Source organism: Drosophila obscura, unplaced genomic scaffold (genome assembly GCF_018151105.1).
Source record: "Drosophila obscura isolate BZ-5 IFL unplaced genomic scaffold, ASM1815110v1 contig_165, whole genome shotgun sequence".
In the NCBI taxonomy this organism is placed as follows: domain Eukaryota; kingdom Metazoa; phylum Arthropoda; class Insecta; order Diptera; family Drosophilidae; genus Drosophila; species Drosophila obscura.
The window spans coordinates 2845259-2868290 of NW_024542752.1; the positions used below are offsets into that span (position 1 = coordinate 2845259).

Below are 23032 nucleotides of genomic sequence, written 5' to 3' on the forward strand. Positions count from 1 at the left end.
AAACTATTACTTATGTATAAATGTGATCCATTTCGATCATATTTTAGTCAGTAGAAGGAGATTTAAGTGGCAAATATGGGATGAAAAGATATGGACGTACAGATGCTGGTAGTACAAGTCTGACAAAGGTATCACAAGAATTGGCCTTAGTTATCTATGGGGTTATCTATGGATATTATTGAGTCATATATTTTAAGCATTAATACGTGCCATAATCAGTTCAACTATCAATTAGAACCGTTATCGACAGACTTTTAATGAACTTCATCCTGATTGAGCGATTTATCATTCGGTTTTATGGCCAACCCACATACATCATGGCACCCGTTCCACGCACCGCAAAACGACAGCAAAAGAGCAAAACAGCCCCAAAGGAATCTTCATGGCTTATGGGCTGGCAATATGCATCAGTCGGCGGCACTGGTTCTGGCACGCGTGCTTCACCTGTGGCCAAATCGCTCATTTCTAATTACATTTCTCGACTGTTGCATGCTACTGCGCATCCGGTTATGTGCACCAAAAAAGGCCTGGACGCAAAAAGTGCCGACGGGGTCGATTCGACTCTTTGAAAGGAGGCGGCCTAAGGCTTCAGCGGACGACATGCTGGTGCATATGTTCAGAATATGAGTTTTGCAGAAAGGCAACATTGGGTAATTATGAATATGAATCTGCCACAAAAGCTAGATAAAAGAATCAGTACAGTAAGACGCATAAGACGCAAATTATTATGGCATTAAATTTGGAATAGGAGAAGCAATTAAAAGTAATGCAGTAAAGCAAGCAGGTGAGACTGCAGTGAGCGCAGATGAGGAGCTGCTGACTGCGCATTTCGACTGCTTGGCTCTGGGCTATGCTGGTGCAGACGGATAACCCAATGACAGAAAAGCAGAGGCGATAGCAGCAAGCAGTTTCTCTTTGCCAATGTCAAATGGAAAATGTCAAACGGGAAGAGCTTTCATTACAAAATGAAATGTGGCGGAAGAAATGAACAGAGTGGGAGCTGAAATGTGAGTAGAACCTAGGGCGGTATCGAAAAAGACGAGAATGAGCACTGAAAATGTGGCACATCATCAAATAGCAGGAGGAGCTTATTGAGAAGAAAAGCAAACAAGTCACATTAAATGGTCCGAAATATTTCTTGAAAAATAACCAATGGCAAGCACATACATATTTATTTACATAATTTTTAATATCAGTTACTGCATGCAAAAAGCATGCAAAAAATAAAATATTAAAAAATAAGATTAGAGTTCAGACGAAAAAATTCATATTTTCATTATTAAACGGATATTGATATTGAGAATGCATGCGCAAAAAAATTCTTTCAAATTATATATTTTTTCCGGCAGGCAGCGCCGAAATATAAAACATTCAAAAAAACAAACCAGACAAGGAAAAAAAGTCAAAATTATTGCACCAAAAACCATCCGAACAATAGTTCAACAGGTACTTTAACTCTTGCAACATAACAGCAGCACGGCCCAAGTCGAGCCGGCAACGCAATTTTAATAAGCTGCTAGACACTCAAGGACACTCCACAGACACGGAGACGATAGGGGCATCTCTGCACCTCACCTTAACCATTTCGGCCGAATTCCGCTTATATATAATTAAATGGAAACTGTAAAAATCAGTGAAGGAGTTGCAGGTTGGCTGAAACCCAGCGAAAAGTGCAAAATGTATCTTGAAGATACTCGAACAGCCACTTGTGAAATAACAAATTCGCAGTAAAAGGTATTAAGAAATTGCGACACGAAAAATTCGCAAGGCGAGCTTGCATCTTGAGCCACCTTGAGCCACCCACAGGCTACAAGTATCTGCAACTATGTGCATCAAACTTAACTTTAAACGCGAAATTTATTATTTTATGTGACGAGTAAAAATTACGATTAAATTATAAGAAAATTATAACGAGAAAAGTAACGATAAAAACATCAGCTACTTCAAACCTTAACAACAACAACTCTTGCAACAGCAACGGATGGAAAAAATTCTATGTCACACTCACCAGTGGTTGAAATTTCCAATGGAAATCGACGTCTTCTTCGGTTCTTTAAATTCGATAAGGTTAATTTTGAAAGTCAAGTACAAGTTCAAAAATCTGGATCAATTGCCAAAACAGTTTTGTTGCAGAGCTTCCTCCAAATTGTTAGTTTCGATGATTTGAGTTAGCTCTTTTGGCTGTGTTCTTCTTTTTAGTAACTTTGATTTTGACTGGAATAACATTAAAAAAAATGAGAAAAAAACATGTGATTAGATTCAACTGACACGCACTTTTTTAAATTTCTTAACACTCGCCCACGTACTTCTTTCTGCAGATCTGCAAAGACAAGTAGGACTCGAAACGATTCGTTGGCACGGCACTGCACTCTAGCACAGAAAAAACATAGAATAAGAATTGGACAGGACTCAACCGTTGACCCCAGAGTGGCAGCAAATAAACGCGGGAATCCAACTTAGGCTTTGGCGTTGGAGCTCTTGCTGTTCAGCTGGTGCGGTGTTCCTGTTGCTGCCACTTTGGGATTTTGGGGGATTCCCTGAAAGTTGTGCGATGCCAACTAACCGTTTCGACGTACGTTCAGGCGCTAACTGCAACCGGTGAGCCGCGGGAGCCGATACTGATAGGAGCCGAAGCCGGCACCGAGACATGGGGACCGAAGAGCCAGCGACGCCGCAAAGCTTTCAGCGACTGGCATTCGAAGGGCTTTCGCGGTGGGCAGGGAAGCTTTCGTGTGCTCGGATTGGACAAGCATCCACCCCCACCCCCGTTTACCCTTACTTTTATTGGGAGCGTGTGGGTGGCATGAAAAGCCGAAGCAACTTGTTGATGAACAGTTTTCGTGCGGCACTTTGACTCGAAAATTCTCAAAACTCAAGTGTGCTTATAATAAGAAAAAAATATGGATTGTGGTAAATCCGTTTCAACGGATGAATAACGAAAATAAGAGAATTGAAGGAAGTAGGTCCATCTAGTATAAAAATAAGTAAGAGTAGATAAAAAAAAGTATTTTGAAAACTCCACACATTAATTGGCTGTAATTAATAAAAAAAACACATCAGCTCAAGGAAGAAACAAAGAGATGTCCGTACCCTTTTGTCATATTCATATGACTATGGCTATACATATGTGTATGTAGTATTTTCAGACATTTTCTTTATATGTATATCGAAGATATTTGTCAAAACGAATTATAGTTTGACTGCCTTCAGAGCCATGTGAGCGGTATTATATTGTGGGGGGTAATATCCTAATACTGCGTGGACGAGTTGGAATTATTATCAAGTACTAAGAACAAAGAACAAAAATTATACAAGCTGATGTTTTTTTCTTCATTCGATTTTGTTTTCAATATTTATCCGTTGAAAAGGACTAACCACAATCCAAACTTTATTCTTAATTTAAGGACACTTCGATTGAGCTTTGAGAATATTTTCGATGCGTGTAAGATTAGAACATATGAAGATAAGAAGCAACATAACAAAATAACCATTATAAAACCTTTTTTCGGTCTCTTTGCATTTTTCTCTTCTTAATAGATGGCAAAAAAGAGATTTCGTAGAAAGAGTGCCAACGTAACGAATATGTTTTGCATGTAAAATAATTAAATATAAAAATTCCCTTGAAGGTAGAACACTTTTCAGTTTGCACATAGGGGAGGTCGGGGAATCGTTTGCCAGCGCTCCTGGTGAATAATGAAAGCTGCCAGCAAACAAAAATTTGTTGCTTTCAAAGTATCATTTTCACATATTTTGTGGTATATTATTGTAGCACATTTCTGTGAATCCACGCAGATAAGAATTTTGACAAATATTTTTCGGATTAAAAAAGGAATTTTGCATGAAGTTAGCTTGGCATAGTTTTTCTGCGGCCATTTTTTAAAATAGTGGTCCGGGGAATCGTAAGCCAGTTTTTACGGGGAATTGTGATCCACTCGGTTTTTGACAGTCAACAAGGTAACTTTTATTGTTTAATGTTTTTTTACGGTTGTAAATGCAAAATGCAACGTCTGTGACCGAGCAGACCATTTTAAATGCGCAACTTGTTGGATTTGCAAGCATTGCATGTCAGATAGATTTTCATAATTTTTTAATTTTTGTATTATTGATTAACAAATATTTTGGCATTCAGAGATATTAATAAACCTTTTGTAAGAAAAATATTTTTTCTATTTCATTTAAAAAAGTGGCTCACAATTCCCCGATATTTTTATAATCTTGAGGAAATGGGAATTTTTTCATTGTCTGTCCAATTCAGAGATATTGGATAAAACTATTGTGACTAAAAGAAAGATAATTAAACATACTTAAACATTCCGGGTTGAAATTTAAGAGAAAACTTGATTTTATGCTTGCCTATTGAGCATAAAAAAAAGAGGCCCAAGAAACCTTACCTCCCTACTTAAAGAACGTATTAGTCTCGGCGATCCAATTTGTGATTCAGCTCGACAATATATATATTTTTCTCAAACATTCAAACTATTCCTCAAATCTTACAGATTCTCAAACATTATTTGAATAGTTCCTATGCACCTGATTTTTCGGAAGAAAAAATTGCATCCTTCATATTCAACAATCGCTTTTAAATTTACGGTTCCAGCAATCTGATTTCCACTCTCATAGAATTAAAGTTGTTAATTAATTAATACCATTCATATTGATTTTAGTGTTCTTTCAAATGAAACTGAAGAAAATTTATACAATCGGAGACTGTTAGGAGAAATTCTAAGGAACAGCAATACTCTAAATTTTACTCGCAATGATGTTACCTCTAGGTTAAGGAGAAAATCTTGACGAAATTCAATAGATTCAGTCTAAGAAAACGATATGGAACAAAAACACATTTGAGCAAGACAGTAATTAATTCAGCAGAAAAAGCTGCAAAATCAATGCAAGAAAGAATTCTAAGAGTCCATGAAGAACAACCACTTTTGTTATGTTGATTTCAGAATCATAGAAAATCATTGAATCATTGTAAAAACGAGAAGTTTAAATAAAAATTTTTTTAATTTTTTTTTTTTTTTGCCGCCCCCCCCCAAACACCCCCCCCAAAAAAAAAACCAAAACCCCCCCCCCCCCCCCCCACCCCCCCCCACCCCCCCCCCCCCCCCCACCTTTCTCAAACACTTCCCCCCCCCCAAAACAATATTTTATTCCCACCCCCCCCAACCTTCCCCACCCCTCCCCTCCCTCTCCCCTCCCCCCCCCCCTCACTTAAAAATAAAAATAGAAATTTCGTAAGAAAACCAATAACTTGAATACGTATACGTACTGTACATCGGCAACAAACCATAAAATCTCAAACAAAATGTATGAATGTAAAACTATAAGAGTTTTCGGCCTGTGCTTAAAAAGTTTCAGACTGAAATATCTGCAAGATTATTTTGAGGGATTTTTGTTTGTAATGAGTTTTACATTTAACGTTAAAATGAACAAAGAGAAATGTCGGTCTAGAGAACAACCTACGAACAAATCAAATCCAAGCTTGGGATTATAGTTCAATCGATGAAATGTGGAAAGCACTCAATAATTATGCTAGTATGATCTGCTCCCTAAGCCCAAAGAAATAGCAGTTCTCTAAAAGTTCATAACTAAAGAAGTTTCATTTGGGCATTTCTCTGACGAGGTCCACCGAGACCAAAAGATGCAATCTATAAATGCAAATCTACACACATTTTCATGTCATTCTGTTGCGATATTATAGTCTTAATTATAGCCGACAAATAATTCACCCAATTGACATATAATTTAATTAACTTTGATGTGAAGACCTATTCAAATAAGCAAAAATGCACTTTTTTTGCATTTTGTATTTTTTTTTTTTTTTCTATTACTATTCTCTCTTATAGAAAAGATAATTCTTAAGAAAAGTTATTCCACAAAATCTTTCTAACATATTCAACTATTTAAAAATAATACGAGTAAACTGGTTCAATCGGTTCTAACTATTTATTTTTAAGCGCTTTTAACCTTGAAATTTTTGTCCCGAGTAAGCATGGTTTTAAAATATCGGAAACGAATACTTGTCAACTAAATCGACCTGAGCACCATGTTATAGGGCTAGTCAAAAAGATAAAACACTTTTGAAAATCCGTTTTTTTTACCACTTGCAATGCGTACGACTGGGACAGTCGGGACGTTCGCCTTCACAGAAAAGCCTATATTTTAGAGTATTTTGGAAGGGATAACAAATTGGATATATGTATGTGTGTTGTGACGAGTTTCAGAAGCGGCAGAATTTTCTTGTAAGAAGATGCCAGATTCAAAACTATTTTTAAAAAAAATCAAACGGACGGTTCGGGACGGATGCTTATTGTCGTCCTTGCTAATAATAAATATACTTTACATGGTTGGAGATTATAAAGCGTTGCAAGTAACAATAATAAAAGATTAAAAATATAATAGAAACAACCAAAAATAAAACATAAAATAAATAACCTTTTAAATATGGCTAGAAATAAAAATGAGCAGAACAAATCTCAATAACACTCACCTCTTATGCAGTCAATCGGAGTGTTGTCGTAATTGTTTGACCAACAGCCCATAGACTGTGCTGTGGCTAATTTCACTAGCTTGAAGTGTTTTACAGTTGTTTCGATTCGAAATGATTTGTGTCCAATTAAAAAATAAATTAATAAGAATACAAACAAAATTCTCATTTCCAATATTTTTTATTTAAACTAAATGTGGTCTTTAAATTGGTGATAATGGTGTTTGCTGAAGTTCGATTTTCAATCGATTAAACATTTGATTTTTCTTTAACTTTGGCCTTGACTGGAATAACATTAAAAAAATGATAAAAAAACAAGTGATTAGATTGAACTGACACGCACTTTTTGAAATTTCTTAACACTCGCCCACGTACTTCTTTCTGCAGATCTGCAAAGACAAGTAGGACTCGAAACGATTCGTTGGCACGGCACTGCACTCTAGCACAGAAAAAACATAGAATAAGAATTGGACAGGACTCAACCGTTGACCCCAGAGTGGCAGCAAATAAACGCGGGAATCCAACTTAGGCTTTGGCGTTGGAGCTCTTGCTGTTCAGCTGGTGCGGTGTTCCTGTTGCTGCCACTTTGGGGTTTTGGGGGATTCCCTGAAAGTTGTGCGATGCCAACTAACCGTTTCGACGTACGTTCAGGCGCTAACTGCAACCTGTGAGCCGCGGGAGCCGATACTGATAGGAACCGTAGCCGTTAAATGGAGCCGAAGAGCCAGCGAAGCATCAAAGCTTTCTGCGACTGGCATTCGAAGGGCTTTCGAGGTGGGCAGGGAAGCTTTCGTGTGCTCGGATTGGACAAGCACCTGCACATGCACCCCCACCCCCATTTACCCTTACTTTTATTGGGAGCGTTTGGGCGCATGTAACGCCGAGTCCCCCACTTGTTGATGATGCAGCTAGTCCCCTCCCAATGCGAAGAGTTTGGCAATTTTGTAAACCCAAGTGCAATATCCACTTCTGTTTGTAGTAACGTAACGTCAGGACACGTTCCACTACTATTACTATCCATTCCTGAAACTTGACATACCTCAAAATATAACATAGACATGAGTTGTCTTGCTAGCTGAAAATCTTGGCTAGCTTGGTTAGCCTTAGTTGCTGTTCTATCCCTTAATGTCTCATCCAGCCTTTCATACATCTTGTCCCTTTCCGCGCCCAGTCGCCGTCACTTTTTGTCACTGATGCACATACGTAAGCACATCCAAATAGGCAAAATATGTCACCAGTTGTGTGTTATGGAATTTTGGTGAATTTGCAGCCGCAACTCAGACTTACATGGATGTGCAACTCTCATCCCCACCAAGTCTCATTGCTGGCCATACTCGTGTGTGGATACCCCGGGGATTCAGTTGCATTCTCAACTGAAATCACCTAGTAAAACATTTGTATTTTCAATGCTTTATTTCCTGGCGCTATACATACATTTGGTTGCCGCTTCGTGTGTGAGTGTGTGTGTGTGTGTGTGTGTGTGTGTGTGTGTTGTGTATTTGTATGAGTGAAACTTTAAGTAATTTGTGCAAATTGTACGTAGGGCTAAGGCTAAATTAATTCTAAATGGTATACATATGCGTAAAATATATCAATATATGTATGTTTGCATGTAAATGTTTTCACGGGCATAAGAGATATCTAAATATGTTTGTATATAATATATATTGCGTTTCAAAACTATAAGACAATTGCACGTTCAGTTTCAACCGATCGAATGGTGTGAAATCCATTTAGCTAGAAAATAACTTTCAGTTTTAATTTGAACTGGAATTAGATCAGTCTTTGAACAATTAATAAGAACGAAAAACAAAAGCAAATTTAAAGGGATGGCAAGGGATTAGAAGTATTCCAATAAGAACAAAGTAAATAATCAAATTCAGTTGGAGAATATTATTGCACGCTATGGATAGAATGGCGAAAGTCAGCTAACAAAAATCAAGTAAGTTTTGAAAATGGTGCCGCCTCCAATCTTTTAAAGCTCTTTGGTCGAATGAACGAAAAGTTGTACCCACAATTGGCTTACAGCAATGACACGCTCTACAAACATATCCAGGCTATTGTGTGACGGGTGCACGTTGCACATGAGCCGAGGACAATTGAATTGTGCTCAGAACATGCCGTCGGACCGTGCCACTGGTATAAGCACAATGAGAAAAATGACAAAATTGCGCATGACGAGACGCCAGTCATTGGGCACGGCATAGGGCAGCAGGATGTGGGTCAGGCGGTGTACCTCGTGCGAGACGCAAACGAAAATGAACGAGGTGATTATCATGTTGAGCGTGGGGAAGCCGGGCAGCAGGACGAGCACTCCGTGGCGGTCGGCGGCTAGCCAAATGTGATACTGACAGACAAACAATTCCAGCGAGATTCGTCCGAACCAGGCGAAGAAGCTGGAGTATCTGGTGCGCAGTATCCCTGAGATGTTGCGCAGCACCACATACCCGACAATGGGTATAAAGAGGATGTAGGAGTGGATCTCCTCGCAGTTCTGCACATTGCGGCACAGGAACGAGAAGGACGTGTAGATGCCGACGCCCAGTAGGGCCAGCAGCGTCACCGAGATGGATGTGCGACGCGCAAACAAATTGCCATGGTTGTTGTCATCGAAGACATTGTATTTCTGGGCAATGTGGAAACAGGCGGCGTACATCATACCAAAGGTGACCGTGTACCGGTCCAGCTTCCACTGGTGCCACCACTCGTGCAGGTCGTCGTCGGTGGTGACGAATAACGCCTTCCACGGTCGCGTCACAAAGATGCGCTCGAAGAAGACCTCAGACATAAACAGCACCGTGATCACGCCCAGGCAGCCGATGCATTTGCACACCAGATAGAGATAGTGCAGCGGATTGGAGTCCACCGACGCGGACGATATCCTCGGCGGCAGCGACAGCACAAAGTAGACGATGCACAGCCAGAAGGAGAGGAGTGGCACAAAGTAGTAAAACTGGTACGGACGGTTCATGCAGAAGCAGAGCAGCACGCTGAGGAAATTAACACGGAACATGGCCTGGAAGAAGCGGACAAACAGCGAGCCGCTGCCCCCCGTCTGCCAGAGGTGCGTGAAGTGCGTGTATCCGGTGAGGAAGAAGTAGCCCGAAATGAGCAGCTTAATGTGCATGTGAATGGGCAGCACACGTTGCGCACCCGTCATATAGTAGATCAGCACCACCAGCAATATCCAGCCGCGCAGCTCGTCTGTCTGATCTCTGTTTAGGACCTTGGTGAAGCGCGAGTCCTCCGTGAAGAACAGACCCAGGGCGAACACATAGCCCACGGGTATCCAGAAGCTGAATTCCGAGTAGTATTTGTTCTCCTTCATAAAGAAGTTTGTGCGGTCGCATACATAGAAATAGGCCATGATCAGGCCGAGCAGCGACAGCGCGACCATCGGTGTGCCATAGTCGGTGATCAGTGCGGACAGGGCATGGGTGGGAGCGCCACCTCTTCCTCCGCTGTTTGTCTGGTGCTGATGCGGCTCCTGCTGATGCTGCTGCAGCGGCACGTAGAGCGTGTGGCCGCGCAGATGAAGTAGCCAGCGACGCAGACACATGCCGCAGACGAGCGTCATGCACACGCCGAACAGGGCGTAGGCCACAATCTGTAGCGTAGTGTGCGGCTCCGAGCTGCTGCAGCATGTGCCGTCATTGTAATTCATGTAGTCGTTGCAGTACATGTTCCACAGCAGCTGCACTTCCAGCCGCTGGCCGTGGGCACACAGCTGATGTCCGTCAATGGCGGCATCCAGAAGCCCGTTGGCAATGTGCCAGGCCGACTCCCAGACGGTGGCCTCCGTGTAGCGAAATACGTTGCGGGCCACATAATTAAGCCGATCGATGTCCTCATTGATTAGAAGTTTCCAGGCGACCGGCAGCTTTTCTTCGTCCACGCGATCAGCCAATTTCCAGAGTACACGCGATGTCTGAGCCACCAGGCGGTGGAAGGGGGCCACCAGCAGGGTGAGATTAGCACTGTACTGTCGCAGCACCTCCTCGGTTATATTACCGCCGAGCAGGCCCGAGTAGGTCAGCCCCACCACGTAGACGGAGGACAGCTGCTTCTCGGTCTCCAGTCGGTACAGGCGATCGATGAGCGCTGGACTGACCTCATCGGCCCTGATGTACTGGGCCAGCATGTGCAGCTTGTTGTCCTCGAATCGAACCGCTGCTCTGTCGTCGTGGGCCCGCGATGATCCGTTGTTGTCCTCGTCGGAGGAAAGTGGCAGCTGGCGCAGCTGCTCGATGAACCGCTCGTAGAGCAGGCGCACGCTCTCGTCCCCAATGAAAACAAAGTTGTTCTTGTTGTCGAAGAAGGCCAGGTAACGCAGGCATCGCCGCGTATCGCTGTCAGTGCGTTAGATAGTGGCATGGCAGGGAATTTCAGTCGGTGGGTGGGTCAGTGGGTGAGTCATTTGCATGGGGAGACAGATAGAGATAGAGATAGAGATAGAAAGAGTTATCAATGATAATTGTGGGAATATGGGAGAATGTTAATTGAATTCGGAATCGGAATTGCCACTCACGTGAGGGAGTATTTGTGCACCATGCACCCGTACGGCTGCCATTCGTTGTCGCCCTTGAAGCGGCCTTTCGACAGCAGCCACTGGCAGGAGTCGCTGCCTGTTAATGGAACGCCACAAGCCAAATTCAATTACATGTTTAAACAGGACAAATCGATACGAACACACAGACACACACGCACACAGAGAGACAAACACCCACCGTAGTTCCAATTGAGCAGGCCGTGGTAGAGGACGAAGCCTAGGACTAGGAGTAGGGCCACCTTTTTGGCATTTGTGGCATTCAGCTGCTCCATGAACAGGTCCGCCTTGGTTGGCACACGCTGGACGCCACCACCGCCGGCGCTCCCAATACAGATGCCTCCCAGCTCGACGCCTCCGCCGCCGACACTGATGCCACTGTTGCTGTTGCAACTGCTGCTGCTGATGTTGCCGGCCGAGCCGCTGGCGCGCAGCTCACGCAGTTCCATGATGACACTCCTCCACTGTCGCCTTGCTGTTGTGTAGTCTTGGCAGTGTGCGGCTTCTCACTAGTTTGCCTATTGCATGGTCTTGGCCCACTTTCGCTTGACCCGTTTCACACGTTCGCTTCTTTTTGCGCTCGCCTTGGCTGCCTCTCCTTTCGCGTTTGCTTCTTGCTGCAGCCGGCCGATAGGCGCCCACTAATCGATGCGGCGGACAGCTGATCGCACTAGCCCGCCAAAGCCCGCGACCTTCGAAGTTTCCACCACGTAGACATTTCACATGCGGTTTCCTTGCAGTTAATTAAGTAAAGTTGTATACGGCTTAAAGTAAAATTCAGCTAATGTTCCACACACTCACCTGTTAAATGTTTGCTAAAAACATTGCACAGCACATCTATCGGCTTCACTGGCAGCGCTGGAATTCGACTATCGATTGACATTATTCAATATTATTTGCTGAATAGTCAGCCAAATGAAAAATATGTTCACATTCAGCTATTAATTATTTTACACCTATCAGCCAAATACAAAATTAAACCATCAATTATTTTTAGACGTTTTAGTGGATGTTACAGATATCGGTTACCAGTCATATAAATCATCGTATAAATCGGATGGCGGCTTCCATCACACACACATTTCACTTTCATTTTTGTTTGAACCGAACCTTATTTTGTAAGCATTCCAATCAAGGGGAATTCTGAAAACCAGCCAATCCTGTAGGAAATTTATTTATCTATAGGATAAAATTGTATTTTTACTGTTGAGAGTCCAAGCTAGCTGATAATATTAAATCGAATATCAAAATCGAGGAATCGAGCAAGGCAGCGCCGCCGACGTCGCTGCTTTACAGTCCGTCCATAAAGCAGCGAGGCACAATATTTCTCGTCTGTTCGTAGAGTTTGCGTCTAAATTTGAATTTAGCTGGAAACAAGGATTATTAAAGTGAAGATGTCTCCGCTGGACAATTGCGAGGTGTTTGCCCAGTTGGGCGATACGCTCAAACGCTATGACAAAGAGTCGAAGAGGCTCAACACCTTCGTCTATTTAAGCGGTAAGTTGCGCGTCTAAGACATAGCGGTAGAAAGACAACAAAAACATGTAAAATGAGCTCATCTCGTTAACAGGCGATGACGAGCACATTTCTGAGATCTGCAATCTGGTCAACAAAGTGCTGATGGAGCACAACCTGGTGGTGCAACGGCCACATGACAAAATGAAAGACGAACTGGTCACCGAACCCTCCTCCTCTGGCACTGAAACCATGAACGGATTGCGCGGCGTCCTAGCCTTGCTATTACTAAATACCACTGACTGCCTGAAAGAGGACCGCTATAATCCGGATTGCGTGCATTTGGTGGGCCAGGTGCCACCCATGTCCACAATCGTGGCCCTTGCTATTGCCCTGAAATGCGGTCTGCAACAGCCGCTGAACGAGTGCCTGGCCTACGGACAGAGCTGCCTAGCCAGCCGGCTCTACGATTATCTAAACGAAAATGTGCCCAAGTTGGTCTCCAACAATTTTGATGTCCTGTCGTTATTCACGGGTTTTCTCATGTCCGCTCGGCAGGCCATTGCCTATTATAAGCATGATGATGCCAGCGAACTCCTGGACCAGACGGCTAACCTCCTTCAACGCCATCTGCTGGACAGCGCCGATCGATTGCGCGCACTGCTGCCAACTCCGCGCAAGCGCTACCTAGCCCTGGCCATGAATCAGCTGCTCGATGTGCTGCTCGCGACCCTCCAGCAGCCCGCTGAGAAGCCACAATATTGGGCAATCTATAAGTTCATGGATTACGATGAAACATGCTCCCCAAAGCAGGAGAATGCTGAGCCGTTGGTGAATCGGTACTCCACGATTCTGATGGACGCCTTGCAGCGTGTCCTGCAGCTGGTGACCGTGGACACATACATGAGCTGGCTAGAGCTTGCCTCCAGCCAGATGCTCTACAGCTACCAGGAGGTGATCTGCTGCCAGTCAGCGGGTGTGTTGACCCTTATCAATAAGAACATGCCAGAACTGGGCGATCACTTGATTTGCGGACAACTGAAAAACTTCGCCGGAGCGGCCAAGTCGTTAAAAACGCGCCTGGCAGAACTTAGTTTGCGCGAACTATTGCGCTTCCTGGACGGTGATAGGGGCGAAATAACCGAGGCGCAGACCCTGGCCGGACTGGAAGAACTCTTTCAGCGTCCCATTTGTTTTGTTAGTGACGAGTGCGTGGACACCATGTCGAAACATGTGAAATTCCTGGGATACGATCACATCAAATTGATATTCAGCCATATGGCCGAATATCTGGCCGAGGAGGCAGAGGATGATACCCTGAGCCTTGCAGAGAAAAAGCAGCAGAGAAGCCAATACAATGCCGTGGTGCGTCAGGTCGCGCATCTCATCTATATCGGATCCAGTGTGGAAACTAAGCAGAAGATACTGCAGCTTCGCGATGAGCTTGGGCTCACCACGGCGTTCCCTTTTTGCAATCGGGCCTCCAACCCGCGTCGCGTTCTCTTCTTTAACCGGCTCGACAGCCAGCCTGACCGGGCGAACCTTTCAGAGTTTCTGGATATTTGCTACGAGGACTCGCAGATGGCCTGGCAGGCACTGGCCGAGCTGGCCATGTCACATTCACGTTTCATGGACATATTCTGGAACCTCGCCTGCCAGCTCGCCCCCCACGCCATTCACTACATGAAGAGCACCACCGCGCACATCTTCAAAGATGACTACATGATAACGCGCCCGAACTCCACGGACTTTCTGCTCTCCCTGTACGCGTATCCGTTGATACTGAACGGCATGAAGACTGGCCTACACACCCCTTCGAGTCGTAGCTTCAGTGAACGGGTCAACAAAGGTTTGTGCAACTACAACCTGAATCTACAGCCGGGCGCAATGCCCTACAGTGTCGAGCAGCTGCAGGCCGCCCAGTCCGGATACCTGGAGGCCCTTGCCACGGGACTGGCCAAGTTCACCGACTCGAATCACATTCATCTCATCGAGTGCATCCTGCACAATCTTCTAAATGTCGAATCAGCCGATGAATACATCCAAATGAACGGCAAGGAGCAAATTGAGGAAATGACCAGGGATAAGGCATCGGCAGCCAGCGTGAAAGTGGCCAAAACCTATGTCAAAATGCATGCCCATCTTATCCAATGGCGCAAGAACAGTTGGCCAGTGTTGTCGCAGCTAATGAAGACCATAGACGCCCTGCGCTGGACTATACCGACCTTCGACCAGATCCGCGTCGATGTCCTCAACCTGGCTGTAAGTTACTATAAAAATAATTCGCCGACCATCCTGAGCGGAGACCCTGGTGAGTAGCGAGCTGCAGCCCTCTGCCAGCACTGCCATTCTTAATTTACTTATGCCCTTGCAGAACTCATCCAGAAGATGCTGGGCCAGGTGGACACTTCGGTGCAGGGTGAACGCTGGAAGATAACAAACATTTTGTCGACAGATCGTGACTTTGCGGATAAATGCATCATACTCATAATGCAGTCGAGCGCCATAGAGGCGACTAACCTGTTTTTTAAGGCCATCGAAAACAAGACCGATTGCGCCATCATGGCGGAGATCTCGCGGCAAATCGACTTGTGCGACGCACCGCAGGCAAAAGCTGCCTATAGATTCTTCTTCCGCAACTACATGTATGCCTTCATGAGATACATAGAACAGTCGAAGCCCGCGAAGTCTGATCGCCTTGCCGATCACATACGGGATATTGTGGCCCTGGCGCCGAGCAAATGCCGCTTTGAGCATTCGGCCATAACCGCGCGGATGATCCTAAACATGCTCGTGGCGAAAAACGTAGAGGGCTTGGATCGTATGCATAACGTTTCATAGACCGACCATTCCGGACTGGAGTAAATTAATGGAGAGAGGAAAAATGCACAGGGCTGCTGTTTTGATTAAGCTTTGAGCTTCGATTTGAAATCGCCAAGGTTAAGTTAACTATAACTATTTTTTTTTTCACTTATCTTTTATTGATACGTACATACACACTATGACTTTTGTTAATATTTTAAAACCTATTAATACTCATTTGAAGTTCAAATTTGGCGCCAATGAACATATGGCAGCCCCGTCTCTTAATAGGACTGCCATACCAGAAAAATGGATTTAAAAAGTAAAGAATTCCATAGTATTAAACAAATAATCAAACACAATTCGCTGAATTTAATATTCCCCATGCTCCCAAAATAATTAATAAAAATGTATGTAAATGTGGTTAATTTGTTTCCAATGAAATCGGGAAATATCGAATTTTTGAACGACAAAATTCTGTTAGAGGGTTGGGGTGGGGAATGGCCCATGACACTAACCATACAGTATAGATGTGCCAGTTCATACAACGAAAGGGGCGCAGCTGAGGTTTCTGTCCCAGCACCCCCAGGTCTTCGGCTAGGGTGCTGGGACCATTCGGCTTTGGTGCTGAGACGTTCGGGTCGTGGGCCTGAGTCGTTCGGCATTTTTTCGACATGTTCGATTCATGACGAGATGCGAAAGCAAGCTGAGAATTGCAAATGTATGTGTGTAAACAGACACGACAAAATTTTGTATCAATTCTTATTTCCGAAACGTGTTTTGAGTTTCGTTTCCAGGTTACGTAAATGTGTGTGTGCCATGTATTCACACATACTGTGCTTGTGTGTGGGCTCTACAATTGTTGGCCGCTTGAATTGGTTTTTCGTTTTGTTTTGAGGGCTGATGTGATGTAGCGACCGATTCAGGGCCGGATCAACCCTCAACCGGGCCCTGGGCAACCATCAATCTGGGGCCCTCCTTTATTTTGTATTTTTCTCAGTGGCCATTATATTTTGTATTCATTATTTGGAGTTTTGTTTTTTCAACAAATTTTTCTGTTAGCCCTAGGGGGGCCCTAGGCAACTGCTAATCCGGCCCTGGACCTATTCCCGTCGTAAGACTTCATATTTTCTTGGTGTGTTCTGTCGCTCGACTCGACGCGGGTCGGGTCGGGGCATTGACGAAGCCGCATAAAGAATGTTTAGCCTAAAAGAGAATGGAAGAATTAGCCCGCGCGCCCGACGCATACAACAGCTTTTCAAGGCAAAAGATATTTCTATGAACGGCTTCGTCAATGCCTCGACCCGACCCGCGTCGAGTCGAGCGACAGAACACACCAAGAAAATATGAAGTCTTACGACGGGAATAGATTCAGGGCCGGATTAGCAGTTGCCTAGGGCCCCCTAGGAATAACAAAAAAATTTTGTTAAAAAAACAGAACTCCAAATAATGAATAAAAAATATAATAGCCACTGAGAAAAATACAAAATAAAGGAGGGCCCAGATTGATGGTTGCCCAGGGCCCGGCTTAGGGTTGATCCGGCCCTGAATAGGTCGCTACATCACATCAGCCCTCAAAACAAAACGAATTCAAACGAATTCAAGCGGCCAACAATTGTAGAGCCCACACACAAGCACAGTATGTGTGAATACATGGCACACACACATTTACGTAATCTGGAAACGAAACTCAAAACGGTTTCGGAAAATAAGAATTGATACAAAATTTTGTCGTGTCTGTTTACACACATACATTTGCAATTCTCAGCTTGCTTTCGCATCTCGTCATGAATCGAACATGTCGAAAAAATGCCGAACGACTCAGGCCCACGACCCGAACGTCTCAGCACCACAGCCGAATGGTCCCAGCACCCTAGCCGAAGACCTGGGGGTGCTGGGACAGAAACCTCAGCTGCGCCCCTTTCGTTGTATGAACTGGCAAATCTATATACTGTATGGTTAGTGCCCATGAGTTGCATTGAACGGAACGGTATGGCAACGCTGAACGAAACGGCGTTGTTTCAGAATTTTGCCGGCCAACGGCGTTGTTAAATAATTCTGCCGGTCGGCCTAGAACTCTAAGGTAACGCATGCGTTTGACGGGCGTTTTTCTGCTGACTGAATTTTTAGCCTCTGCATTTGCATATGAAAATTTTACTAGATTCGAAGAAAAGCTAAACTAACTAAGTGAAATAGCCGAGCCAGAATCAAAGTGACATCAAATCGAGTAGAAAATTGCATTGCACGAAGCAGGGTTGATCATCGTTTTTTTTTTGTACGCAACAACACGGAATTTGTGTTTGGTATATTCTTTATATTCTAACCGTGAGCGAGAGTGTGTGTGTGTGTGGTCGCATAAATTTACCGATATTTCGCCTGGCCTCGCTCTCTGACAAATCGGACGGAGCCAGCAGCGACAAACGAGCAACGCGCAGCTTATGAAAAGTCGAGAAGAGAAAAAATAAAACAATCGGGAAATCTAGTTAAAAAGGTAGCATAAAAAGGTTTTTCTCGGAAAATATTAGCAGCCCGGGAAGAAACGCAAGAAGAACGAAAAGAACGTAAGCGAAAATCAGCAAAATTTTACGTGCTGCGTGTCTCTGCTGAGTTTGTGTGTGTGTGTGTGTTTGAGTGAGTGTGTAATACAATTCCGTGTGCATTCGCATTCCCTTAACAGCCACCACTACAACTACAACGACAACAAGGTGAAGGCAAAACCAGGACAAGCAGCGCGCAAAAACGCACAAAAGAATTAAGGAAGAATACCGAAAAGCAGACAAGAAGTTGCAATTTTTCTACAGTGGAGTCCATACAAACAGCAGCCATGAGCAAACCAAACTTCGAGCTTCCGCTGACCATTGATCCGGAGCATGAGTTGCGTTTTGTGGGTGAGTTTTTTTTTCATATTTCTTTTTGTAGTGGAACTGGTAAAAAATTAAAAAGTGAAACTCTCTTGATTCTTTAGCAATTTGTTATTGTTTGTCTCTCTCCCCATCCATTCATCGCGTGAGCGTGTGAGATGGGAAAGGCCATTTTGCATGTTGGCCCAACCACACCACACTCGCGCACGCACACCCATTGCTACATACATATGTACATGCATATGTTGTTCATGTATCGACCAATGTAGGCGACGACGCATCGGCGGCGGCAGCACCAAGAGTTGAAGCATTTAACCATTACAATTTCAAGTTCCAATTTATTGCAAGATTTGTTCATTTTGTTAGGTCAAAAGGGCCTGGGAGCAAACTGCAAAGTTCGCACGCACACCAACAAACACACCACACAGCACACACAAGCCGCTTGATGTGTGATTGCGTCTCGCTTTGGTGCTCTTTTACCACCGTCTCTGCTTTGTCTCATTTTCCTTGTCACTTGGCGCTGCTTTCTTTTGCAGCTTATCAATAATTTCCGTTGTTTTTGTTGGACATTTTTGACATTTTTTTAGGTCTACGTGTGGTGTGCGGCTGTTTCACCATGTTTTCATCCATCTCCTTCTGTCCTGTCCTGTCCTGTCCCGACCGCCGCTGTCACTGCTGCCGTCCCTCTTTCTTTCTTCTGCTTATGCTCTTGTTGCCGGCAGCTGGCGTTGTTTTCTTACTCTCGATATTCGTTCGCGCTCTCTGACCGCCGTCTCTTTCTCTCTCTCTCTCCTTGCTTTTTTGGCTACAATATTATTTTTATACGCAAAAACTTGTCATGGGCCGATTTTATTTTTTAATTTCTTTTTTGTCTTTTTGAATTTTGGCCAAAAAGCAATAGCAGCAGCGGCAGATGCAGCAACAACAATAATCCCATATGACAGCACAGAGCTCGCACAGTGGGCGGTGGCAATGCATTTACCCGATTGTTACTAATTGGAAAACACACAAAACACATGTGTGTAAAGAACTAGAACTATGCATGTGTAGGGAAGAGAGAGAATCAGTATTATTTATTTTGCTCGTGCAACGCCAATTAACTTTTGTTTTGTTCCACTGTGCACAAATATTTTCATATTGCTGTGTGTGTGTGCCTATGTCAGCCCTGCCTTAGCCCCATTCTTGTCCTCAGCCCTTCCTCCTCCCTTCCTCCGCCTTTGATCGTTGACTAGCGTAAAGTGTAGAGTATGGGGTTGCGGATAGGGGGCGACGCACATGCATGACGCGACTTTGTCTAATGAAATTTCCTTCATGGACACACACACTGACACATATACATATACACAAATGTATACGCGAATAGGAAGAAACACGCACGCACGCAGTAAAAGGAATCCGTAACACTGCTTCTGCTGTTGTTTTTGCACTCTTCCCACTTGCAGATCACTTGCATCCCACGCGTAGATCGAAACTCTAATATGATTTTCCATGTTAAGCCACATGGAAGGACATCCCAGTCTGTCCTGTTAATTCTTTTGGATGTTTCAGAGGGTATTCATTCAGTTTCTAGCACCAATATTAGTTTGGGAGGGTATTCAAGTTTCGGCTCCTTTTCTCTGCTCTCTTGTGCACTGCTTCTAGTTATTGGTTCTTTTTGTTGCTTCTGCTTTTAATTCAATTAATTTGAACTTGCCTTCGTTTTTGGTGCTGCCAACTTTGCCTAATGACGCAATGGGCGTGACGTGACACAAATCAGTTGTTGCTTGGAATGAGGGGGGTGGGGCGGGTTCTGTTAATTCGATTGATTGCTAATCAAATGCATTCGCTTTTTCTTCAGGTCCCTTCAATCGGTCCGTCGTCACAATAATGACCCTTCGGAATAATGCGGCGGTGCCACTGGTCTTCAAGATCAAGACAACCGCACCAAAGCGCTACTGTGTACGTCCAAACATTGGCAAGATTCTGCCATTTCGCTCGACCCAGGTGGAAAGTAAGTACTCAATAATATCCATATGGACTGGCTGAAAACCAATCTAATACCAATCCCAATCCCATTACAGTCTGCCTGCAGCCCTTTATGTACGATCAGCAGGAGAAAAACAAGCACAAGTTCATGGTGCAAAGCGTCCTCGCACCGATGGATGCTGATCTGACCGATTTGAATAAATTGGTAAGTGGCTTGTGACTAATGACTACCATACCAAAGCCCCCATTAACATTCCATTATCATTGATATCATCCTCTGCAGTGGAAGGAGCTGGAGCCGCAGCAGCTAATGGATGCCAAGCTGAAATGCGTATTCGAGATGCCCAGTGCCGAGGCAAATGCAGAGAACCCCAGCGGCGGAGCCGTGGGCGGTGGAACCGGCAGCGCCGGCGGAGGTACTGCGGGTACCAATGTCAGTTCCGTCATCGCCGAGGGAATTTGGGCAGACACGAAGCTGTCCAGCGATGAGAAGGTGTGTGTCTTTGTAGCGCTCCCAAAGAATTATTCTTAATAAACCAATCCTTTTTCATAGGCCTCAAATTCGCCCGATGCCACTGAGCATGTGGACTCGTCCGATGAGTTAAAGGCGCTGCAGGAGTCCAACAGTGAACTACGAAAAGAGAATCTACACTTGAAGGTGGGTCCCTGGTTCACCGTAACGATTGCCCTTAATGGAATTAATGGAAATTAAATCTTTCTGTTGCAGGATCAAATCACACGCTATCGCAGCTCAGCGGTCCTCAAGCAGCCGAACGAGCCCTATGCCCCAGTGCTGGCTGAGAAACAGATTCCGGTCTTTTATATTGCAATTGCAATTGCTGCGGCCATACTGGGTCTCTTACTGGGCAAATTTTTGCTCTGAATGCCATAAATTATCCAACATGCAGCAGAATCACTAACAACTACAGAACTACAGAAAACAAAAAACAAGAAACAAGAAAGAGAACAGCATCAGGGAGCAGCAGCACCATCAAACCGCAACAAGACGCAATAGCAGCAATAACAACGAACGAACGCAGAAGCAACAGAAAAAAGCAAACGAAAGAGGCGGCGATACTAAAACCATCAGAAGGAGCAGTCGAAAAGGAAACTAGCTCTCGAGGATAAAGAAGAAGGAGGATGATAAAGGAGCTGCGCTCGAACAGAAAGTAAAGGCTTCGCAGATGAAGCAGTTAAATCTTAAAATGATTCAAAAACAAAACCACTGCAAAAAGAAACAACCAGTTTAATCCAAAAAGTGCATTGCTCAGATTTTCCATTGCATTTTTTTTATATTTTTTTTGAACTAATATTACAATATTCTTTACGATAACTATTATTATTTAACGTCTAGAGTCGTGGAAACTCGCATCTCTTATTTTCTTTCTATTATTCTTCAATCAGACATATTTTTAAAATCTAAAACTTATATATTAAAAAAAACAAACAAACTTTCGACAAAAAGCAAAAACAAACCCAACATTCTTAATGGATGCAAACCGATTTCAGTTTTATTTTTAATTGAGTTTGTTATTTGCTTTGACAAAACTTGGATAAATGTAATTGTTAAAGCAAAAAACTAAGAAGAAGCATAATTAAGGAAAACCACGAGCAAAATAAAATGCATTACAAAAAGTCAGGAAAACGCTTTGAAAAATCATATAAATAATAAAAGAATGTCACGAAAACAAAACAACAAAACAAACAAACAAACAAAAAATAAAACTGCTCTGCCAGGCCAGCGCCGCTCTCTATAAAGGACAGTTTGCTTCACCCTCCCCCCCACTATCCATTACTGTCTCTACCCCTATCACCAACCATCCCCATTCACCCATTAGCACATATAAAAAGGGAATTATATAAAAAGAAGATATATAAGGATCATAAGTTTTATTTTTCGGATGGCATTTTGCATTTAAGTAGTTTTTTTTTAGTCATTTCAATGGTTCAACCTATAATCCAATCAATACCATGCATCCACATTAAAATCTAAAAAGTGTATTGCTATATATATATATGTATATGTATGTACGTATGTTTGGATACTTAAATATATGGATTTGATGTGAAGAATTTATGTAAGCAAAACATCTACTCAACCAACTGAGCAGCTAAATTGGAAGAGACCTCCCCCCCACACATTTTATAAAACAAAATCAACAACAACACAATTCAAAAGATTATAAACTGCAAGAAAATCTAGAAAATATATGAGCATACACTTGCGATCTTAATGTATCACATATTATATAAAATATGTCTGAAGATTAATTAAAACAATTCCAGAAACTAAATATGTACTATGCGTATGGATAATTGTAAGGTCTATATGATCGAAATCGTTATTATACATGCATACATGTGTCCGAAATGTTATCTGCCAGTGCAAGAGGATCTGCAGATGGGTCTGATATGTTGTGGATATGTGTATGTGCATATGTATGAATATCTAAAGATGATGGGAGAGTTACAGCAGAATCAATCAAGTTTTTATAAACATTTGACAGCAGCAACACACAAAAATCAATTTTGAATGGTTTACTATATTTCGCCAACCCCAGCAAGACCCTTCGTTCCCCCGCAACCTCTTAGGCATGTATAAACAAAACAAAACTAAAGAGAAGAGTAGGAGGAGCAACCTCTCTTTGATTTGTTTTTGAACATATATTTCCTTATTATTCATTGCGATTGTTTTTGGCTGTTTTTTTTTAAATTTTTTTTTAAATTTTTGTTTAATATTTTGCAAAGCATTGAAAGGGTATATAGATTTATATATATAAAAAACATACATACGAGCATATACACATGCGTGTATGAGCGCTGTATTTTCATAGGCATGTGGAAATCGTATTTAAATGTTTAACCTAGAAATACAGAACAAAAAAGAAAACCTATAAATAAATATAAAGATAAACG

At 43.2% G+C, this 23032-nt stretch overlaps 4 protein-coding genes across 7 annotated transcripts in view; 2 read left to right on the top strand and 2 right to left on the bottom strand.

Annotated features, from left to right (window-relative positions):
- Positions 1–6593, bottom strand: part of LOC111066255 — a 32644-nt gene extending 26051 nt beyond the window's left edge. The window contains exons 1-2 of the mRNA XM_022354710.2: positions 6491–6593; positions 2009–2214 (exon numbers count right to left, since the gene is read on the bottom strand). The gene's annotated coding sequence lies outside the window, so the exon portion shown is untranslated. The remainder of the gene's footprint in view (positions 1–2008; positions 2215–6490) is intronic.
- Positions 6594–7966: 1373 nt separating this feature from the next.
- Positions 7967–11731, bottom strand: LOC111066256 (N-acetylneuraminate 9-O-acetyltransferase). Its single transcript, XM_022354715.2, has 3 exons — positions 11215–11731; positions 11016–11112; positions 7967–10836 (listed from the first exon to the last, which is right to left on the bottom strand). Exons 1-3 carry the CDS (start codon positions 11480–11482, stop codon positions 8598–8600), a joined length of 2604 nt encoding a protein of 867 aa, XP_022210407.2. The 5' UTR covers positions 11483–11731; the 3' UTR covers positions 7967–8597.
- Positions 11732–12117: 386 nt separating this feature from the next.
- On the top strand, positions 12118–15594 carry LOC111066224. Its single transcript, XM_022354661.2, has 3 exons — positions 12118–12530; positions 12604–14799; positions 14863–15594. The coding sequence occupies exons 1-3, from the start codon at positions 12428–12430 to the stop codon at positions 15327–15329; spliced, it is 2766 nt and encodes a 921-aa protein (XP_022210353.2). The 5' UTR covers positions 12118–12427; the 3' UTR covers positions 15330–15594.
- A 1760-nt stretch (positions 15595–17354) lies between these two features.
- On the top strand, positions 17355–21755 carry LOC111066223 (vesicle-associated membrane protein-associated protein B/C). Of its 4 annotated transcripts, none has more exons than XM_022354660.2 (7): positions 17355–17373; positions 17968–18178; positions 19989–20141; positions 20212–20321; positions 20400–20609; positions 20670–20774; positions 20844–21755. In XM_022354660.2, the coding sequence occupies exons 2-7, from the start codon at positions 18115–18117 to the stop codon at positions 20997–20999; spliced, it is 798 nt and encodes a 265-aa protein (XP_022210352.2). In that variant the 5' UTR covers positions 17355–17373; positions 17968–18114; the 3' UTR covers positions 21000–21755. The 4 variants fall into 4 exon arrangements, with proteins under 4 accessions (XP_022210352.2, XP_022210349.2, XP_022210350.2 ...); XM_022354657.2 differs by lacking the exon at positions 17355–17373 and adding an exon at positions 17387–17851; XM_022354658.2 differs by lacking the exon at positions 17355–17373 and adding an exon at positions 17387–17781.
- The last annotated feature ends 1277 nt before the right edge of the window (positions 21756–23032 follow it).